The following is a 22,055-nucleotide window of genomic DNA, read 5'->3' on the forward strand; positions in this document are numbered from 1 at the left end:
ATGTGGTGTCAGGTATTGAGCCCAGGGCTCTGCATGCAGTACAGGTGCTCCAGCCCTTTGAGTTGTCAGCTTTGCTCGTTCTTTCCCTTTGTCTGTAGGGAAGTACACTCAGGGAAAACTGAGGGAGTATGGGGACATGCCTTGCCATCAGAGGTTTCCCTGAGGGTGGTCCCAAGTGACCTCAAGTCACTAAAGCAAACCCTAGGAGACAAGCACTCTCACATCTGGGACCACTGCAGTGAGTTCTGCTATCCTGGCTGTTCATTCCAGCCCTCTAGGAGGCAGGCAATGAGTCTGGCTACCAGCTCTCTTTGCAGCCTCTATTTCCTCGGTACTTAGAACTCTGTCCAGAGTGGTAGGCAATGGCAGGTTGGTGGTCACATTGCTGGCACATGGACTGTGCCCATGGAGGGTGAGTGAGCTGCTCAGGAATGGAGATACAGTCCAGCCTAATGTCCTGGAGCAGAGACTCTGGTGAGACGAGAGAAGGCCCAAGTTCTGACTCTACCCCAAACCAGTTTGTGTGACCTCCAGGAAGCTTCTCCACTCAAGCAGATTCATTTTCCTCTTGGGGCAAGATCATGATAACACTAGAATCTTTTACCTAGGGCCACTGTGAGGATAAGTTGAGATCTGCTTATAAAATTCTGAGCCTAGGACTGGGTATTCAGGGTTTGTTAACTGGCGTGATTGTGAGTGATTTGTTTTTGGCTACAACCAATGGCAGGGCTTAGGGAGCAATGTGGGGTGTCAGGAACCAAACCTAGGTTGACCATGTGCAAGGTATATGTCCTCCCTACTGTCCTATTTCTCCAGCCCCCATTGTGGTTGAAAATAGGAGTCAAAGAGGCACTTTGTCCAGAACTAGTCAGAGAACTGAGTGACTGGCTAGAGGCCAAGTGTCTGGTCACTGTGGTCAAGTGACCCATTGCATGAACACAAAGTAATTACCACAGCTGTGCTGTGGTAATTTGCCAGTTCCCTTTCCTTGATTGATGCCTTGGGCCACTGAAATCTACTTCTAATTGGGCTACCCCTAGCCTTGCCAGTATAGAGAAGGAACGTTGGCCACAATTTGACCGCCTAGTCCCTAGGATGCCCACTTTCTCTGTTGTCAGCTGACTTATGAGCTCTTGGTCGGGCATCTGCACCACTCTGAATTTTCAGGGGTTGGGGTTCTTGATGACACACATCTCCAGGGCTCTGCTTTCGGAAGTACCCACTAGGGAAATAATGACTTCCCCGAGTCTATCTCAATGGTGAGCCCCACCACAGAGGCAGCCAGCTTTTAAAACTGCTGTCTTGTAAGCCTGACAGTCTTGGGGGTCTGGTTTGCTCTCTCTTCATCTTTAGTCAAGGTCCTTATCAAGGGAGCAAAAGCAGAACAAGAGTTTAACCATAGAGGGGGCCAGAGTTTTACAGATATTTAAGATATGAGGTGAAGGAACCCATCCACAGGGACAGCCACCAGTCTGTCACTCTTTTTTGTGTGTGTGTGTATGTGTTTTCGGTTTTTGGGTCACACTTGGCAACACTCGGGTTACTTCTGGCTCTACGTTCAGAAATCGCTCCTGGCAGGCTTAAGGGACCATATGGGATGATGGGATTCGAACCACTGTCCTTCTGTATGTAAAGCAAACACCCTACCTCCATGCTATCTCTCCGGCCCCCAGTCTGTCACTTTTATCTTCTGTTCCCTGCAGTGGGTCCCCAGGAGCTTGTCATGGCTTCTAGCTGGAGCAGCACATACTGGATGTTAACAGAGCTCAGGAAGAGGCAGCTGAGGACCAGCTAGCAGCTTCTGGGTGTCCCACATGAGTAGCAAGCCTCTGAGTACCTCCATCCCATGGGATGCCTGGCTCTGGTTTCTTTGGAATGTTTCCCCAGGCACTTCCCACCAGAGGGTTATGGTTCTTCAAAGCTCTGTTATCTACTTCCCTGAAACCCTCAAGCCAGCCCTCTGACCTTGAGTGAGGGCCTGTCTGGTGTGCTCCCACCAGCTGCCCCTGTGAGAATATACTGCTGGCATTATGGGGCAGTTGCCTGGTGATGCTTCTGTCCTTCCCACTGGAGCAAGATTCAGCAGCAGTACCCAAAGGGGCCATGTTCAGTAGGGATATTAAGGAATTCTCATGGTTCTGCTCTGTTCCTATCATTAGCTGATTCCTCCTTCACCTGTGCTTAGAAACAAATCCAGGGCAGTAAGTAGTAAGCCACAACACTGATTTCCCAGTGCTGATGGCATCCAAGGTTGTCTTACCTTTATAATTACTCATCAGATCAGTGTTGTCCTCATGGTCTCCCTTTTCTGAGGACACTAACACTCTAAGACAATGTGTCACCCTATCTGGGGTTTAACTTGCAAAGGCCTTTTTTTTTTTTTTATATCAAGGAGATCAAAAGCAGAACTGGAGGTTTAACCATAGAGCTTTACAGATATTTAAGGTTTGAGGTGTGAGGTGCCTTTACTAGGGGTAATAGAACATGTGCCTTTGATGGAGATTCGGGGTACCCTCAGCACTGCTGTGGCTGTGCACACCACCATGCTTCATATCACATCTTGCATGGAGGCTGGTGCTGCTTTCAACCTCCTGCATAGAAAACACATTTCTGAGATGAAGTGCCTTGAAATCTGGCAGAGCCAGGCTGTGTACCCAGGTCTTCAGGCCTGAATTGGGGTGTGCTACTGTCCCTCTTTAAGCATAACAGGGTTGGGTGACATGAAAATGAGCACAAGGGATTGGGGGTTGAACATTCGGGAAGGTGGAACTCACCTGCATCCCTTTGCTGTCCACCCCAGGCTGTGGGAACAGTGCCCTTAGCTACGAGTTGTCCCTTGTGGGCTTCCCTGATGTGACCAGCGTGGATTATTCATCAGTGGTAGTGGATGCCATGCGCACCCGTATCCGCCCACATGCCCACATGCCTCACCTACGCTGGGAGACCATGGACGTGCGGGCCTTGGACTTTCCCTCCGGCTCCTTCGACGTGGTGCTTGAGAAGGGCACACTGGATGCTCTGCTGGCTGGAGAAGAGGACCCCTGGACCGTGTCCTTGGACGGTGTCCATACTGTGGACCTGGTGCTCAGTGAGGTGAGGGAAGCAGAAGGGCATGGAAACTGGAAGGAGGGTTTGGAGCAAACAGGTCACTCTCAGGAGGGATAGGGAAATAGGGGTTACTCTCTGGAGGGGATAGGGAAGCCTGAGTAGGTGACACAGAATAAAGAGGGCTGGAGTGACAAAGGATCACCAGGTTGGTATATAGGCGAGGCGGCAGCCAAGTTTCACTGTATTGTCGTCCAGCACTGCACCCATGCAGTGATCAAGGGCAGAGAGAGCCTGGTTGGAGGGGAGTACCCACCACTTGCTTCACTGGGCAGGGGCATCCACAGCAATACTGACCTTTGAGAGCCCTAAGACAGACACCTCACCAGCAACTTCTTTTTCTGCCTTGCAGGTGAGCCGGGTGCTGGTCCCCGAGGGGCCGGTTCATCTCGCTGACCTCTGCTGCCCCCCACTTTCGGAGCAGGCACTATGCCCAAGCCCGCTACGGCTGGTCCCTAAGACACACAACCTATGGCGATGGTTTTCCACTTCCACCTCTACTTCATGTACAAGGGCAGGGAGCTGAGTGGGGCCCAGCTGGCTCTGGGGGCCCAGCTATTCTTACCCCCCAGGCCTCCCCCCACCCCCTGCTTCCTCCAGGACTCAGACCACGAGGACTTCCTCAGTGCCATCCAGCTGTAAAGCCGAAAGACTTCCTCCAACCTCTGCGCACACCTCAAGTGCTTCTATAGTCCTGGCTCAGAACATAGGGCTGGGTGCAAGGTGCTCACACCCCAGGGCCCCTGTGTCTGCTCCCCTGGCCTCCTCTGAGCCCCTCCCAAATTTTAACTTCCCCACCCCCATTAGAATGACTGCTTGGGGATCCGACTATGGAGCAAAAGCTCTGCAAGCCTGATAGGTGGAGTGGTGGTGTAGGGAGCCTGTATTCCTGGGTCTCTTTCTGACCCCCGCATGGATTGGACTTCCCCCACTAGAGGCCTAGAAACTCTGCACTGATTACTGCTTCAGACCCCAGCTCCAGTCTCACGGCCCTTTCTGTGTACATGTACATTCTCCAGAGGCCACGGTCATAAACGAGGTGCGCTGCTAGGCCAGCCTGACCACGCTGCCAGGGATCCCTTCTTTCCCTGCAGCAGGCACCTAAGATTCCCTGACACCTGCCAGGCCCTTCCCCCAAAGGAACTGGAGCCATTTTGGCCTGGCTGCTGAGCAGAGTGACGCAGTGGCCACACGCACGCACAGAGGGAGGTCTGTGTTTATTCACACACTCCTGGTACAGTAAGGATGGGGAAACATTTACAAAGGACACCCCTGGGTTGAGAACATCTCCAGGGCCACAGGTGTCGACCGAAGGCGCAGAACAGTCCGCATTTTGGGTTCCCAGGGGCAGGAGAGAGGGGTCCCAGGTAGAATCAGACCGGGGGCCCTTGTGTAGGGTGATATCTCGAGGGCGAGTATCTGCCCGGTCAAACCGGCTGTGTGGGTTGGTTACCATGTTGGGGGTTTGGTTTGTCCCATTCCAGACTCAACGGCCCAACCCAACTGCCAGACGCAGAAAGGGGCGGCGGAGGCCCTGGGGGAGGGCACGAACCAGAAGGGGAGCCAGTAAAACAAAGAGTCGGATATAAAATACAAATGTGCTGCGGTAGTCCCTTAGAAAGAGGCTGAGGCCGGGGTGGGGTGGGGGCAGGTCACGTCAGACGGGGGTGATGGCCGGGAGGGGGTCACCTGGGGGCTGGGCTCGGGTGAGTGGGAAGGAAGCTCATGCAAATACGCAGCCACACATCCCTGGCCGAGCGCGCGCGGGCCCGACACCGTGGGGTCCGCAGACCGGAGGGGCGGGGCGGGGGGCCGTGCGGGGACCGGGGCGGGCCGGGGGCGATGGGCCGCGGGTCTCTGTCCGTTCGTGGTGCGGGGTGGGGCTGCGGCCCGAGGTGCTAAAGTGCATGAGCGCGGCGGCGGGCTCCGGGCGGGTCCGCGCCGCTGCTGCCGCCGCCGCCGTGGTGCTGAAACGGACAGCTCCGAAGTGACCGGCGGCGGCGGCGGCGGCGACTCTCACCCGCTGGCGGCGAAGGCCCTGCAGCCCCCGCCCGCGGGCGCCGGGGCGGGGGGCGCCGGCAGCCGCATCGCCGGCCCCGCGCTCCTGGCCGCTGCCACTGCGGGGCTGGGCCGGAGCCCGCCGCCCGAGCCGGCGCGTCTACACTCCGGACGGCGGCTTCTCCCCCATCCCCTTCAGCACGTCGTCTATCCGGTCATCCTCGATCACCAACTGCGCAGGGGAGAAAGCGCGTCAGGCGCACGGCCTCGGGGGGCGCGGCGCGGAGAGGCGAGGCGAGGACGGAGCGCGTCCCGGTGGCGTCCTCCCTCCCCGCCCGGCTCGCTTCCCGCCGGGCCCCTTCCCCTCCGGGCCGAGGAACGCCCCCCTTTCCCGGGCTGCAGCCGTCGGAAACCCTCCGGCGGCCGCGCACAGCTTCTCCCTCCCGGCCGCTCGCTCCCGAACCTCGGGTGCGGGGGGGCCGACCGCTCTTCCTCGCCACAACTGAAGCCCCGCCGAGACCCGTCTCCAGCCGGCCGCTCGAACCCCTCTTCTGATCCGAGCATCAACCACTCCCTCCTCCCATGCAAACAAGCCCGTAGGACCCTCTGCCCTCCTCCAACCGGGGGCGTCCCTCCCCGCTCCAAGGTTTCCTCCGTAGCAACCTCGGACCCCGCAAGGGGTCTTCAAGGAGAGACCGTGGCCCCGAGTTCCCGAGTAGCCACTTGCAGGCAGCCTCCGGCCCCTCCCCTCTCGCCCGGGCACCACTTTGCAGAGGTGACGGGCACGGGAATCCGGGGCACCGAGCTCCCGGGCGCGGGCAAGAGGAGGACACCACACTGCGGCAGGGAACACCCCCGCGCTCCGCTCGCTCCCCCGGCCCAAATGAAGGATGCCCGGCCAGCCCTCTGGAGAGTGGCGGGCCGGCTGCCGGGGCTGCGGCAAAGAGCCGCGGGCGCCCGGCGGGGGGCTCCCGGCCCAGGGTTTTTTCTGGGTCAGGCGGCAACTCCGGGCCCGGGGCGCGGCGCGGCGCGGCGCGCGATACCTCTCTTGGCTCGGCCGATCTGGCCCAGTTTGGGGGGGGTCGCTTGGCCTGGTTCCCCGCGAAGAAGGAGTTGGTGTCCTGCAGGCGGCAGCTGAAGGAGAGGTCGGAGCCCTCGGGGGTCGGCGCCGAAGCGACCCATCTTGTCCTCGCCGTAGGGCAGGATCTCGGACATGGCGGTGCGGGGCGGGCGCGGGAGACTGCGGCGGGGCGCGGGCGGGCGAGCGGCGGGCGAGCTGCCGGACCGGCCCTAGCTCAGCAGGGCAGCCGCGGGAAGGATGAAGTCATGCAGCATCCGGGGCTGCGGAGCCGAGCGGGGCCTCCTCCCCCCGCGCCTCCGCCTCCGGGCCGCTGGGCAGGCGGCGGCGGCGGCGGCGGTGGCGGCGGGACCGGGCGGGGGCGGGCGGGCGGCGGGGGCGGCGGCGGCGGCGAGAGCGGAATGACGATGAGTGCCCGAGTGCCGCAGCGCGCGGCGGGCGGGGCGGGGCGGCTCCGGCCAGGGGAAGGCGGGCGGGGCGCGCGCCCCACGCTCCCCGCGGACACCGCGCGGCGGGACGGGCCCCGGGGAGCTGGGGCTGGCGGGAGCGAGCCTGGCATCGGGCTGGGGGCGGGCGCAGGGGCTGGGCCGGTTGGACAGTCCGGCACCGACCCGGGAAAGGCGATAGGAAACTCAGGTGGGGGGGGCGGCGACCCGGGTCCGAGCGGACCCGCACTCTACACGCGGCGAGGAAGGGCGCCACGGCACGGGAATGGCTCGCGCGCCGGCCTTGGACGCGCCCCTCGGCTGGACCGGGAGGCACTTTGATGGAAACTGTGTCTAGCCAGTCCCGCCGTCCCTGCCGGTGCAAGTGTCAGTCCGTCTTTCGGGCTGCCTTTCTCTGCCCCCCCCCCCCCGTCTCCGAGTGCCTTTGTGCCGCTGTTTACATCGAGAGTGCTTCTGCCCTCGAGTCTCCTGCTGCCTGCCAGTCTCTGAGGCCAAGTGCCACCGGCTCTCCGCCTCTAGAGTCTTTGTGTGTCTCCTGGGAAAGCGGAAAAGCTCAGCAACTGGGTCGAGGCGCGCGCGCCCTAAGGCAGACCCCTACCCACAAGACACACCCTCCTAGTCTGGCTGCTGTCCCCCGAAAACTCGGGGTTCCTGGTTCCCGCCGCGCCCTGCAGTGCCCCGGACGCCCGCGCCGCGCAGGCAGAGGCCAGTTGGAATGGGCGCTCCGGCTGAAGGTGACGTGGGGAAGCCCGGAGCGCTTGAGGACGCCGTGTCTAGATAGGAATGGGGGCTGGGGGACAACAAGGGGCGCCCCCTCGGCCCCGGTTGTGGGGTCACGTGGTTCTGCTCTCGCCCACACCGACTGGAACACGCCTCCTCCGGGCGCGCGCGGTGGGTCAGCCACCGCGTCATCAGCTCGCTGGAGCGCGGGGTTCTGGCGTAATCGCCGGCCTGGGGGTGTGCGTCTCGTCTCCCACTCGGCGGCGTGACGGCAGCACCGACGAAAGTAAGGCTGGGATCGTCCCGTCTGTTCGGTCCCCTCCGCAGAAGGAGGTGTCTCTCCGCATCGCTCCGACACTTCCCGGCCTCGCCAAGTGTCACTGCGGGAGAGGCGGGCGGGCGGCCTGATGCCTGGGCTCGCTCCAATCACGGCTCACTAGCCAAGCGGGCATCGTGCCGGAACCCGGCAACGAAAGCGACAGTGGCTGGTTTCTCACGGGCCAAGATTGTGTGTGTGTATGTGTGTGTGTGTGTGTGTGTGTGTGTGTGTGTGTGTGTGTGTGTGTGTGTGTGACATAGAGAGAATAGCTCTCTATGTGCCTCTCTCGAACCATCACCCCCTTCCCCCCACATAGGATTTTCCTGGTCCTGGTGTGAATGCAGATGCTGGTAGTGCAGGCACAGCTGGATTTCAAGTCTAAGGCCTGCAAGGACAAGAGAGACTTGAGAGAATCCAGAAAACTTCACACACACACACACACACACACACACACACACACACACACACACACACACACACCTACACTTGTTCCTCAGTGGGTTTCAATTCTGACCCTGCCACTTTCTGGGTCACCTACGACAGAAAACCCTAGAGTTATTGTTTATTTGAGGGCACACCTGGCAGTGCTCATTCCTACCTCTGACCTCAGGGATCACTCCTGTGCTCTGGGGACCCTATGGGATGCCGAGATTGAACCCAGGTCTACTCCAAGTTACAGTTAGGTTTTTGTTGTTGTTTGTTTTGGGGGTTTGTTTGTTAGTTTGGCTTGGTTTTGGGCCACATGAAGTGGTGTTCATGTGTTACTTCTGGCTCTGCACTCAGGAATCATTCCTAGTGGACTCTAGGGACCATATGGAGTGCAAGGAAAGTCACCCTTCTGACTCTACCACTCAAGTTATAGCTGTTGTTGTTGTTTTTAATTTGTGGAAATATGGAAAACCACACAACATATATTTTCAAGTCTCTTCTTCCTGCACTGGCATAATATGTATACTTCTCTGAGCAGCATCTGACAGAAAACACAGTGAGATAGTTTCACCCATGAAAGCCTTGTCTTGAGCTGAAGGGGTCAGAGTAGAGCTGCCGGAGATGGGACTAGCACTTCTGGTGTCCACTGGGCCTTGCAGGCAAGACTCTGACAACTATCTCAATCCTTTTTATTAGAAAAACCCAGAGGCCTATAACAAACCCTTAGGCCAGGAGAGAGAAAGAGTGAGAGAGAGATGGGTTTGGGACCAGGGTAAGGTCAGGTTGAAGGCCAGGTAAAAGGAACAGGTACACAATGTAAAACAAAAGGATACAGCCGGAGGTAGCCAAAGGTCTGTCCAAATTAGGGAGAAAAAGGGATAGCCAGGAGTAGAAATAGTTCAATCCTTTGGCCCGGAGAGATAGCACAGCAGCGTTTGCCTTGCAAGCAGCCGATCCAGGACCCAAGGTGGTTGGTTCGATCCCGGTGTCCCATATGGTCCCCCGTGCCTGCCAGGAGCTATTTCTGAGCAGACAGCCAGGAGTAACCCCTGAGCACTGCCAGCTGTGGCCCAAAAACCAAAAAAAAAAAAAGAAAAGAAAAGAAAAGAAATAGTTTAATCCAATTTCTGCTTCAACTGTTTCTTCAAACTGCCAACACCTCTTCCCCCCTTCTCAGCCAGCCATTTGCAGTTAGGCCCTTATTTAAAGGGGTGACCTCTTATATGGCTGGCTGGTACTAAACTGTAGGACTAGATCTCTCCCTTTTAGTTGTTGTTGTTGTTGTTGTTGGAGGGTCACACCCAGCAACGCTCAGGGGTTACTTCTGACTCTATACTCAAGAAATCGCTCCTGGTAGGCTCAGAGCATCATATAAAATACTAGGAATCAAACACGGAACCACCGTCTGTCATCTATCCTGGGGCTACAGGTACCATATGAAATACCAGGAATCAAACCACGGAACCACCGTCTGTATCTATCCTGGATCTACCGCGTACAAGGCAAACACCCTACTGCTATGCTATCTCTCTGGCCTCCCACCCCCCTTTTTTCTTTTCTTTTTTTTCTTTTTAGAATTAAAAGTTTTTATTGGATGTAGTTTCAGGTAGATCAGATTCAAAGGGCTGTGATTTGATGATGTCTTCTGATCTGTCCTGGATAATTAGGGGACGGCTGGTTTTCCATAGTTTAGTCATCAGGGTCTGTGCAAGAGTATAAGAATGAGCAGATTTCAGGATCCCTCTCCAGGTCATGGTTTTTTTTTTGTTTTTGTTTTTGTTTTTTTGGTTTTTGGTCACACCCGGCGGTGCTCAGGGGTTACTCCTGGCTGTCTGGTCAGAAATAGCTCCTGGCAGGCACGGGGGACCATATGGGACACCGGATTCGAACCAACCACCTTTGGTCCTGTGGATTGGCTGCTTGCAAGGCAAACACTGCTGTGCTATCTCTCCGGGCCCATCCAGGTCATGTTTTAAGTTTCAGTTTTTCACTCCTGGGAGTCTTTTCACTCAGTTGTCAAGAGAAGAGAAAGGGAAAAACGGAAACTGTGTTTAGTAAATGTAGAATATCAACAAGAGCTTACATACAAGTATGCTAATTAGATTCCTATTTCTAAGTTTTATGTGGGAGTGAGAACTAGCTGAAAAAGAGAGAAATTGAAACATAACTTAGTTACAACAAACTAGTTACAACAATGGGAAATTATTAACATTTTAGAAACTTAAATTCTAAACCTATAACTATGTTGAAATGTAAACTCTTGTCAGGGAATAGGAATAATGTGATATTTTTCTTTTGCTGCTTCCTGCTGACGTAGGAGCATTGTAATGTCAGAATTTTTCTTCTTTATCACTAATATAAATAAGAGCTAACTAGGATCTTATCTGTTCAAAACAGCAAAATAAAATTAAACGATTATTTAAATTTCCAACTAAGGGACTGGAGAGATAGCACAGTAGAAGGGCATTTGCCTTGCATATGGCTGGTTGGGAAGAGACCACGTTTGATTCACGGCATCTCATATAGTGCCCCAGCCTGCCAGGAGCGATTTCTGAGCGCAGAACCAGGAGTAAACCCCGAATGCCGCCGGGTGTGACCCAAAAACAAAAACAAAAACAAGGGGCCGGGCGGTGGCGCTAGAGGTAAGGTGCCTGCCTTGCCTGCTCTAGCCTAGGACAGACCTCGCTTCCATCCCCCGGTGTCCCATATGGTTCCCCAAGCCAGGAGCGACTTCTGAGCGCATAGCCAGGAGTAACCCCTGAGCGTCACCAGGTGTGGCCCAAAAACCAAAAATAAATAAATAAATAAATAAATAAATAAATAAATAAATAAATAAATAAATAAAAATAAAGAAAAAAGGAAAGACTAATAGATACAAAGCAGGCAGCATTTCTCCCATGCTTTATCTCTGGCTCCCCTCGGACCAGCAGAAGCTGGTAGCTGCATTTACACATTTCTTTAAGCATAGTTAGAAATTTATTTTTTAAACTTTATTGATTGATTCATTGATCGATTGGTTTCTGGGTCACACCCAATCTGACTCCTGGCTCTGCACTCAGAAATCACCCCTGGCAGGCTGGGGCACTATATGAGATGCCGTGAATCAAACGTGGTCTCTTCCCAACCAGCCATATGCAAGGCAAATGCCCTTCTACTGTGCTATCTCTCCAGTCCCTTAGTTGGAAATTTAAATAATCGTTTAATTTTATTTTGCTGTTTTGAACAGATAAGATCCTAGTTAGCTCTTATTTATATTAGTGATAAAGAAGAAAAATTCTGACATTACAATGCTCCTACGTCAGCAGGAAGCAGCAAAAGAAAAATATCACATTATTCCTATTCCCTGACAAGAGTTTACATTTCAACATAGTTATAGGTTTAGAATTTAAGTTTCTAAAATGTTAATAATTTCCCATTGTTGTAACTAGTTTGTTGTAACTAAGTTATGTTTCAATTTCTCTCTTTTTCAGCTAGTTCTCACTCCCACATAAAACTTAGAAATAGGAATCTAATTAGCATACTTGTATGTAAGCTCTTGTTGATATTCTACATTTACTAAACACAGTTTCCGTTTTTCCCTTTCTCTTCTCTTGACAACTGAGTGAAAAGACTCCCAGGAGTGAAAAACTGAAACTTAAAACATGACCTGGATGGGCCCGGAGAGATAGCACAGCAGTGTTTGCCTTGCAAGCAGCCAATCCACAGGACCAAAGGTGGTTGGTTCGAATCCCGGTGTCCCATATGGTCCCCCGTGCCTGCCAGGAGCTATTTCTGACCAGACAGCCAGGAGTAACCCCTGAGCACCGCCGGGTGTGACCCAAAAACCAAAAAAACAAAAACAAAAACAAAAAAAAAACCATGACCTGGAGAGGGATCCTGAAATCTGCTCATTCTTATACTCTTGCACAGACCTGATGACTTAACTATGGAAAACCAGCCGTCCCCTAATTATCCAGGACAGATCAGAAGACATCATCAAATCACAGCCCTTTGAATCTGATCTACCTGAAACTACATCCAATAAAAACTTTTAATTCTAAAAGAAAAAAAGAAAAGAAAAAAGGGGGGTGGGAGGCCAGAGAGATAGCATAGCAGTAGGGTGTTTGCCTTGTACGCGGTAGATCCAGGATAGATGACAGACGGTGGTTCCGTGGTTTGATTCCTGGTATTTCATATGGTACCTGTAGCCCCAGGATAGATGACAGACGGTGGTTCCGTGGTTTGATTCCTAGTATTTTATATGATGCTCTGAGCCTACCAGGAGCGATTTCTGAGTATAGAGTCAGAAGTAACCCCTGAGCGTTGCTGGGTGTGACCCTCCAACAACAACAACAACAACAACTAAAAGGGAGAGATCTAGTCCTACAGTTTAGTACCAGCCAGCCATATAAGAGGTCCACCCCTTTAAATAAGGGCCTAACTGCAAATGGCTGGCTGAGAAGGGGGGAAGAGGTGTTGGCAGTTTGAAGAAACAGTTGAAGCAGAAATTGGATTAAACTATTTCTTTTCTTTTCTTTTCTTTTTTTTTTTTTGGTTTTTGGGCCACAGCTGGCAGTGCTCAGGGGTTACTCCTGGCTGTCTGCTCAGAAATAGCTCCTGGCAGGCACGGGGGACCATATGGGACACCGGGATTCGAACCAACCACCTTGGGTCCTGGATCGGCTGCTTGCAAGGCAAACGCTGCTGTGCTATCTCTCCGGGCCAAAGGATTGAACTATTTCTACTCCTGGCTATCCCTTTTCTCCCTAATTTGGACAGACCTTTGGCTACCTCCGGCTGTATCCTTTTGTTTTACATTGTGTACCTGTTCCTTTTACCTGGCCTTCAACCTGACCTTACCCTGGTCCCAAACCCATCTCTCTCTCACTCTTTCTCTCTCCTGGCCTAAGGGTTTGTTATAGGCCTCTGGGTTTTTCTAATAAAAAGGATTGAGATAGTTGTCAGAGTCTTGCCTGCAAGGCCCAGTGGACACCAGAAGTGCAGTCCCATCTCCGGCAGCTCTACTCTGACCCCTTCAGCTCAAGACAAGGCTTTCATGGGTGAAACTATCTCACTGTGTTTTCTGTTCAGATGCTGCTCAGAGAAGTATACATATTATGCCAGTGCAGGAAGAAAGAGACTTGAAAATATATGTTGTGTGGTTTTCCATATTTCCACAAATTAAAAACAACAACAACAGCTATAACTTGAGTGGTAGAGTCAGAAGGGTGACTTTCTTGCACTCCATATGGTCCCTAGAGTCCACTAGGAATGATTCCTGAGTGCAGAGCCAGAAGTAACACATGAACACCACTTCATGTGGCCCAAAACCAAGCCAAACTAACAAACAAACCCCCAAAACAAACAACAACAAAAACCTAACTGTAACTTGGAGTAGACCTGGGTTCAATCTCGGCATCCCATAGGGTCCCCAGAGCACAGGAGTGATCCCTGAGGTCAGAGGTAGGAATGAGCACTGCCAGGTGTGCCCTCAAATAAACAATAACTCTAGGGTTTTCTGTCGTAGGTGACCCAGAAAGTGGCAGGGTCAGAATTGAAACCCACTGAGGAACAAGTGTAGGTGTGTGTGTGTGTGTGTGTGTGTGTGTGTGTGTGTGTGTGTGAAGTTTTCTGGATTCTCTCAAGTCTCTCTTGTCCTTGCAGGCCTTAGACTTGAAATCCAGCTGTGCCTGCACTACCAGCATCTGCATTCACACCAGGACCAGGAAAATCCTATGTGGGGGGAAGGGGGTGATGGTTCGAGAGAGGCACATAGAGAGCTATTCTCTCTATGTCACACACACACACACACACACACACACACACACACACATACACACACACAATCTTGGCCCGTGAGAAACCAGCCACTGTCGCTTTCGTTGCCGGGTTCCGGCACGATGCCCGCTTGGCTAGTGAGCCGTGATTGGAGCGAGCCCAGCATCAGGCCGCCCGCCCGCCTCTCCCGCAGTGACACTTGGCGAGGCCGGGAAGTGTCGGAGCGATGCGGAGACACCTCCTTCTGCGGAGGGGACCGAACAGACGGGACGATCCCAGCCTTACTTTCGTCGGTGCTGCCGTCACGCCGCCGAGTGGGAGACGAGACGCACACCCCCAGGCCGGCGATTACGCCAGAACCCCGCGCTCCAGCGAGCTGATGACGCGGTGGCTGACCACCGCGCGCCCGGAGGAGGCGTGTTCCAGTCGGTGTGGGCGAGAGCAGACACGTGACCCCACAACCGGGGCCGAGGGGCGCCCCTTGTTGTCCCCCAGCCCCCATTCCTATCTAGACACGGCGTCCTCAAGCGCTCCGGGCTTCCCCACGTCACCTTCAGCCGGAGCGCCCATTCCAACTGGCCTCTGCCTGCGCGGCGCGGGCGTCCGGGGCACTGCAGGGCGCGGCGGGAACCAGGAACCCCGAGTTTCGGGGACAGCAGCCAGACTAGGAGGGTGTGTCTTGTGGGTAGGGGTCTGCCTTAGGGCGCGCGCGCCTCGACCCAGTTGCTGAGCTTTTCCGCTTTCCCAGGAGACACACAAAGACTCTAGAGGCGGAGAGCCGGTGGCACTTGGCCTCAGAGACTGGCAGGCAGCAGGAGACTCGAGGGCAGAAGCACTCTCGATGTAAACAGCGGCACAAAGGCACTCGGAGACGGGGGGGGGGGGGGCAGAGAAAGGCAGCCCGAAAGACGGACTGACACTTGCACCGGCAGGGACGGCGGGACTGGCTAGACACAGTTTCCATCAAAGTGCCTCCCGGTCCAGCCGAGGGGCGCGTCCAAGGCCGGCGCGCGAGCCATTCCCGTGCCGTGGCGCCCTTCCTCGCCGCGTGTAGAGTGCGGGTCCGCTCGGACCCGGGTCGCCGCCCCCCCCACCTGAGTTTCCTATCGCCTTTCCCGGGTCGGTGCCGGACTGTCCAACCGGCCCAGCCCCTGCGCCCGCCCCCAGCCCGATGCCAGGCTCGCTCCCGCCAGCCCCAGCTCCCCGGGGCCCGTCCCGCCGCGCGGTGTCCGCGGGGAGCGTGGGGCGCGCGCCCCGCCCGCCTTCCCCTGGCCGGAGCCGCCCCGCCCCGCCCGCCGCGCGCTGCGGCACTCGGGCACTCATCGTCATTCCGCTCTCGCCGCCGCCGCCGCCCCCGCCGCCCGCCCGCCCCCGCCCGGTCCCCGCCGCCACCGCCGCCGCCGCCGCCGCCTGCCCAGCGGCCCGGGAGGCGGAGGCGCGGGGGAGGAGGCCCCGCTCGGCTCCGCAGCCCCGGATGCTGCATGACTTCATCCTTCCGCCGGCTGCCCTGCTGAGCTAGGGCCGGTCCGGCAGCTCGCCCGCCGCTCGCCCGCCCGCGCCCCGCCGCAGTCTCCCGCGCCCGCCCCGCACCGCCATGTCCGAGATCCTGCCCTACGGCGAGGACAAGATGGGTCGCTTCGGCGCCGACCCCGAGGGCTCCGACCTCTCCTTCAGCTGCCGCCTGCAGGACACCAACTCCTTCTTCGCGGGGAACCAGGCCAAGCGACCCCCCAAACTGGGCCAGATCGGCCGAGCCAAGAGAGGTATCGCGCGCCGCGCCGCGCCGCGCCCGGGGCCCGGAGTTGCCGCCTGACCCAGAAAAACCCTGGGCCGGGAGCCCCCGCCGGGCGCCCGCGGCTCTTTGCCGCAGCCCCGGCAGCCGGCCCGCCACTCTCCAGAGGGCTGGCCGGGCATCCTTCATTTGGGCCGGGGGAGCGAGCGGAGCGCGGGGGTGTTCCCTGCCGCAGTGTGGTGTCCTCCTCTTGCCCGCGCCCGGGAGCTCGGTGCCCCGGATTCCCGTGCCCGTCACCTCTGCAAAGTGGTGCCCGGGCGAGAGGGAGGGGCCGGAGGCTGCCTGCAAGTGGCTACTCGGGAACTCGGGGCCACGGTCTCTCCTTGAAGACCCTTGCGGGGTCCGAGGTTGCTACGGAGGAACCTTGGAGCGGGGAGGGACGCCCCGGTTGGAGGAGGGCAGAGGGTCCTACGGGCTTGTTTGCATGGGAGGAGGGAGAGGTTGATGCTCGGATCAGAAGAGGGGTTCGAGCGGCCGGCTGGAGACCGGGTCTCGGCGGCTTCAGTTGTGGCGAGGAAGAGCGGTCGGCCCCCCGCACCCGAGGTTCGGGAGCGAGCGGCCGGGAGGGAGAAGCGTGCGCGGCCGCCGGAGGGTTCCGACGGCTGCAGCCCGGGAAAGGGGGGCGTTCCTCGGCCCGGAGGGGAAGGGGCCCGGCGGGAAGCGAGCCGGGCGGGGAGGGAGGACGCCACCGGGACGCGCTCCGTCCTCGCCTCGCCTCTCCGCGCCGCGCCCCCCGAGGCCGTGCGCCTGACGCGCTTTCTCCCTGCGCAGTGGTGATCGAGGATGACCGGATAGACGACGTGCTGAAGGGGATGGGGGAGAAGCCGCCGTCCGGAGTGTAGACGCGCCGGCTCGGGCGGCGGGCTCCGGGCCCAGCCCCGCAGTGGCAGCGGCCAGGAGCGCGGGGCCGGCGATGCGGCTGCCGGCGCCCCCCGCCCCGGCGCCCGCGGGCGGGGGCTGCAGGGCCGCGCCGCCAGCGGGTGAGAGTCGCCGCCGCCGCCGCCGCCGGTCACTTCGGAGCTGTCCGTTTCAGCACCACGGCGGCGGCGGCAGCAGCGGCGCGGACCCGCCCGGAGCCCGCCGCCGCGCTCATGCACTTTAGCACCTCGGGCCGCAGCCCCACCCCGCACCACGAACGGACAGAGACCCGCGGCCCATCGCCCCCGGCCCGCCCCGTCCCCGCACGGCCCCCCGCCCCGCCCCTCCGGTCTGCGGACCCCACGGTGTCGGGCCCGCGCGCGCTCGGCCAGGGATGTGTGGCTGCGTATTTGCATGAGCTTCCTTCCCACTCACCCGAGCCCAGCCCCCAGGTGACCCCTCCCGGCCATCACCCCCGTCTGACGTGACCTGCCCCCACCCCACCCCGGCCTCAGCCTCTTTCTAAGGGACTACCGCAGCACATTTGTATTTTTATATCCGACTCTTTGTTTACTGGCTCCCCTTCTGGTTCGTGCCCTCCCCCAGGGCCTCCGCCGCCCCTTCTGCGTCTGGCAGTTGGGTTGGGCGTTGAGTCTGGAATGGGACAAACCAAACCCCCAACATGGTAACCAACCCACACAGCCGGTTTGACCGGGCAGATACTCGCCCTCGAGATATCACCCTACACAAGGGCCCCCGGTCTGATTCTACCTGGGACCCCTCTCTCCTGCCCCTGGGAACCCAAATGCGGACTGTTCTGCGCCTTCGGTCGACACCTGTGGCCCTGGAGATGTTCTCAACCCAGGGGTGTCCTTTGTAAATGTTTCCCCATCCTTACTGTACCAGGAGTGTGTGAATAAACACAGACCTCCCTCTGTGCGTGCGTGTGGCCACTGCGTCACTCTGCTCAGCAGCCAGGCCAAAATGGCTCCAGTTCCTTTGGGGGAAGGGCCTGGCAGGTGTCAGGGAATCTTAGGTGCCTGCTGCAGGGAAAGAAGGGATCCCTGGCAGCGTGGTCAGGCTGGCCTAGCCAGCGCACCTCGTTTATGACCGTGGCCTCTGGAGAATGTACATGTACACAGAAAGGGCCGTGAGACTGGAGCTGGGGTCTGAAGCAGTAATCAGTGCAGAGTTTCTAGGCCTCTAGTGGGGGAAGTCCAAATCCATGCGGGGGTCAGAAAGAGACCCAGGAATACAGGCTCCCTACACCACCACTCCACCTATCAGGCTTGCAGAGCTTTGCTCCATAGTCGGATCCCCAAGCAGTCATTCTAATGGGGGTGGGGAAGTTAAAATTTGGGAGGGCTCAGAGGAGGCCAGGGGAGCAGACACAGGGGCCCTGGGGTGTGAGCACCTTGCACCCAGCCCTATGTTCTGAGCCAGGACTTAGAAGCACTTGAGGTGTGCGCAGAGGTTGGAGGAAGTCTTTCGGCTTTACAGCTGGATGGCACTGAGGAAGTCCTCGTGGTCTGAGTCCTGGAGGAAGCAGGGGGTGGGGGGAGGCCTGGGGGGTAAGAATAGCTGGGCCCCCAGAGCCAGCTGGGCCCCACTCAGCTCCCTGCCCTTGTACATGAAGTAGAGGTGGAAGTGGAAACCATCGCCATAGGTTGTGTGTCTTAGGGACCAGCCGTAGCGGGCTTGGGCATAGTGCCTGCTCCGAAAGTGGGGGGCAGCAGAGGTCAGCGAGATGAACCGGCCCTCGGGGACCAGCACCCGGCTCACCTGCAAGGCAGAAAAAGAAGTTGCTGGTGAGGTGTCTGTCTTAGGGCTCTCAAAGGTCAGTATTGCTGTGGATGCCCCTGCCCAGTGAAGCAAGTGGTGGGTACTCCCCTCCAACCAGGCTCTCTCTGCCCTTGATCACTGCATGGGTGCAGTGCTGGACGACATACAGTGAAACTTGGCTGCCGCCTCGCCTATATACCAACCTGGTGATCCTTTGTCACTCCAGCCCTCTTTATTCTGTGTCACCTACTCAGGCTTCCCTATCCCTCCAGAGAGTAACCCCTATTCCCTATCCCTCCTGAGAGTGACCTGTTTGCTCCAAACCCTCCTTCCAGTTTCCATGCCCTTCTGCTTCCCTCACCTCACTGAGCACCAGGTCCACAGTATGGACACCGTCCAAGGACACGGTCCAGGGGTCCTCTTCTCCAGCCAGCAGAGCATCCAGTGTGCCCTTCTCAAGCACCACGTCGAAGGAGCCGGAGGGAAAGTCCAAGGCCCGCACGTCCATGGTCTCCCAGCGTAGGTTGGGCATGTGGGCGTAACGGGTGCGCATGGCATCCACTACCACTGATGAATAATCCACGCTGGTCACATCAGGGAAGCCCACAAGGGACAACTCGTAGCTAAGGGCACTGTTCCCACAGCCTGGGGTGGACAGCAAAGGGATGCAGGTGAGTTCCACCTTCCCGAATGTTCAACCCCCAATCCCTTGGCTCATTTTCATGTCACCCAACCCTGTTATGCTTAAAGAGGGACAGTAGCACACCCCAATTCAGGCCTGAAGACCTGGGTACACAGCCTGGCTCTGCCAGATTTCAAGGCACTTCATCTCAGAAATGTGTTTTCCTATGCAGGAGGTTGAAAGCAGCACCAGCCTCCATGCAAGATGTGATATGAAGCATGTGGTGTGCACAGCCACAGCAGTGCTGAGGGTACCCCGAATCTCCATCAAAGGCACATGTTCTATTACCCCTAGTAAAGGCACCTCACACCTCAAACCTTAAATATCTGTAAAGCTCTATGGTTAAACCTCCAGTTCTGCTTTTGATCTCCTTGATATAAAAAAAAAAAAAAGGCCTTTGCAAGTTAACCCCAGATAGGGTGACACATTGTCTTAGAGTGTTAGTGTCCTCAGAAAGGGAGGACCATGAGGACAACACTGATCTGATGAGTAATTATAAAGGTAAGACAACCTTGGATGCCATCAGCACTGGGGAAATCAGTGTTGTGGCTTACTACTTACTGCCCTGGATTTGTTTCTAAGCACAGGTGAAGGAGGAATCAGCTAATGATAGGAACAGAGCAGAACCATGAGAATTCCTTAATATCCCTACTGAACATGGCCCCTTTGGGTACTGCTGCTGAATCTTGCTCCAGTGGGAAGGACAGAAGCATCACCAGGCAACTGCCCCATAATGCCAGCAGTATATTCTCACAGGGGCAGCTGGTGGGAGCACACCAGACAGGCCCTCACTCAAGGTCAGAGGGCTGGCTTGAGGGTTTCAGGGAAGTAGATAACAGAGCTTTGAAGAACCATAACCCTCTGGTGGGAAGTGCCTGGGGAAACATTCCAAAGAAACCAGAGCCAGGCATCCCATGGGATGGAGGTACTCAGAGGCTTGCTACTCATGTGGGACACCCAGAAGCTGCTAGCTGGTCCTCAGCTGCCTCTTCCTGAGCTCTGTTAACATCCAGTATGTGCTGCTCCAGCTAGAAGCCATGACAAGCTCCTGGGGACCCACTGCAGGGAACAGAAGATAAAAGTGACAGACTGGGGGCCGGAGAGATAGCATGGAGGTAAGGTGTTTGCCTTACATACAGAAGGACAGTGGTTCGAATCCCAGCATCCCATATGGTCCCTTAAGCCTGCCAGGAGCGATTTCTGAACGTAGAGCCAGAAGTAACCCGAGTGTTGCCAAGTGTGACCCAAAAACCGAAAACACATACACACACACACACACACAAAAAAGAGTGACAGACTGGTGGCTGTCCCTGTGGATGGGTTCCTTCACCTCATATCTTAAATATCTGTAAAACTCTGCCCCTCTATGGTTAAACCTCTTGTTCTGCTTTTGCTCCCCTTGATAAGGACTTGACTAAAGATGAAGAGAGAGCAAACCAGACCCCCAAGACTGTCAGGCTTACAAGACAGCAGTTTTAAAGCTGGCTGCCTCTGTGGTTGGGGCTCACCATTGAGATAGACTCGGGGAAGTCATTATTTCCCTAGTGGGTACTTCCGAAAGCAGAGCCCTGGAGATGTGTGTCATTCAAGAACCCCAACCCCTGAAAATTCAGAGTGGTGCAGATGCCGACCAAGAGCTCATAAGTCAGCTGACAACAGAGAAAGTGGGCATCCTAGGGACTAGGCGGTCAAATTGTGGCCAACGTTCCTTCTCTATACTGGCAAGGCTAGGGGTAGCCCAATTAGAAGTAGATTTCAGTGGCCCAAGGCATCAATCAAGGAAAGGGAACTGGCAAATTACCACAGCACAGCTGTGGTAATTACTTTGTGTTCATGCAATGGGTCACTTGACCACAGTGACCAGACACTTGGCCTCTAGCCAGTCACTCAGTTCTCTGACTAGTTCTGGACAAAGTGCCTCTTTGACTCCTATTTTCAACCACAATGGGGGCTGGAGAAATAGGACAGTAGGGAGGACATATACCTTGCACATGGTCAACCTAGGTTTGGTTCCTGACACCCCACATTGCTCCCTAAGCCCTGCCATTGGTTGTAGCCAAAAACAAATCACTCACAATCACGCCAGTTAACAAACCCTGAATACCCAGTCCTAGGCTCAGAATTTTATAAGCAGATCTCAACTTATCCTCACAGTGGCCCTAGGTAAAAGATTCTAGTGTTATCATGATCTTGCCCCAAGAGGAAAATGAATCTGCTTGAGTGGAGAAGCTTCCTGGAGGTCACACAAACTGGTTTGGGGGTAGAGTCAGAACTTGGGCCTTCTCTCGTCTCACCAGAGTCTCTGCTCCAGGACATTAGGCTGGACTGTATCTCCATTCCTGAGCAGCTCACTCACCCTCCATGGGCACAGTCCATGTGCCAGCAATGTGACCACCAACCTGCCATTGCCTACCACTCTGGACAGAGTTCTAAGTACCGAGGAAATAGAGGCTGCAAAGAGAGCTGGTAGCCAGACTCATTGCCTGCCTCCTAGAGGGCTGGAATGAACAGCCAGGATTAGCAGAACTCACTGCAGTGGTCCCAGATGTGAGAGTGCTTGTCTCCTAGGGTTTGCTTTAGTGACTTGAGGTCACTTGGGACCACCCTCAGGGAAACCTCTGATGGCAAGGCATGTCCCCATACTCCCTCAGTTTTCCCTGAGTGTACTTCCCTACAGACAAAGGGAAAGAACGAGCAAAGCTGACAACTCAAAGGGCTGGAGCACCTGTACTGCATGCAGAGCCCTGGGCTCAATACCTGACACCACATGGTCCTCTGAGTACGAAGTAAACAATATCCTTCAGCACTGTTAGGTGTGGCCTCCAAATCAAAAGTAATTCAATGGGGCCGGAGAGACAGCATGGAGGTAAGGCATTTACCTTTCATGCAGAAGGTCATCGGTTCGAATCCCAGCGTCCCATATGGTCCCCCGTGCCTGCCAGGAGCAATTTCTGAGCACGGAGCCAGGAAAAACCCCTGAGCACTGCCGGGTGTAACCCAAAAACCACACACACACACACACACACACACACACACAAAAGTAATTCAATGTTAGGGACAATTCTCATCTGAGGATGTGCTCCTGGAGA

At 56.2% G+C, this 22,055-nt stretch overlaps 3 protein-coding genes and 1 pseudogene across 3 annotated transcripts; 2 read left to right on the top strand and 2 right to left on the bottom strand.

Annotated features, from left to right (window-relative positions):
* Nucleotides 1–2,800: 2,800 nt before the first annotated feature.
* Nucleotides 2,801–3,747, top strand: LOC126000695 (EEF1A lysine methyltransferase 4-like; the record flags this gene model as incomplete). The annotated part of the gene is given in 4 exon segments (XM_049767850.1): nucleotides 2,801–3,093; nucleotides 3,458–3,475; nucleotides 3,477–3,587; nucleotides 3,589–3,747. Coding segments are annotated over 4 exon segments (581 nt in total), but the record flags the coding sequence as incomplete, so codon positions are not given.
* Nucleotides 3,748–5,263: 1,516 nt separating this feature from the next.
* LOC126000694 (calcium/calmodulin-dependent protein kinase II inhibitor 2-like) lies at nucleotides 5,264–6,456 on the bottom strand (annotated as a pseudogene).
* Nucleotides 6,457–15,241: 8,785 nt separating this feature from the next.
* LOC126000696 (calcium/calmodulin-dependent protein kinase II inhibitor 2) lies at nucleotides 15,242–16,579 on the top strand. Its single transcript, XM_049767851.1, has 2 exons — nucleotides 15,242–15,615; nucleotides 16,416–16,579. Exons 1-2 carry the CDS (start codon nucleotides 15,447–15,449, stop codon nucleotides 16,484–16,486), a joined length of 240 nt encoding a protein of 79 aa, XP_049623808.1. The 5' UTR covers nucleotides 15,242–15,446; the 3' UTR covers nucleotides 16,487–16,579.
* A 1,415-nt stretch (nucleotides 16,580–17,994) lies between these two features.
* Nucleotides 17,995–21,329, bottom strand: LOC126000693 (EEF1A lysine methyltransferase 4-like). The gene is made up of 3 exons (XM_049767849.1): nucleotides 21,323–21,329; nucleotides 18,646–18,929; nucleotides 17,995–18,284 (listed from the first exon to the last, which is right to left on the bottom strand). Exons 1-3 carry the CDS (start codon nucleotides 21,327–21,329, stop codon nucleotides 17,997–17,999), a joined length of 579 nt encoding a protein of 192 aa, XP_049623806.1. The 3' UTR covers nucleotides 17,995–17,996.
* Between the last annotated feature and the right edge of the window lie 726 nt (nucleotides 21,330–22,055).

Source organism: Suncus etruscus, unplaced genomic scaffold (assembly GCF_024139225.1).
Source record: "Suncus etruscus isolate mSunEtr1 unplaced genomic scaffold, mSunEtr1.pri.cur scaffold_142_ctg1, whole genome shotgun sequence".
Lineage (NCBI taxonomy): Eukaryota > Metazoa > Chordata > Mammalia > Eulipotyphla > Soricidae > Suncus > Suncus etruscus.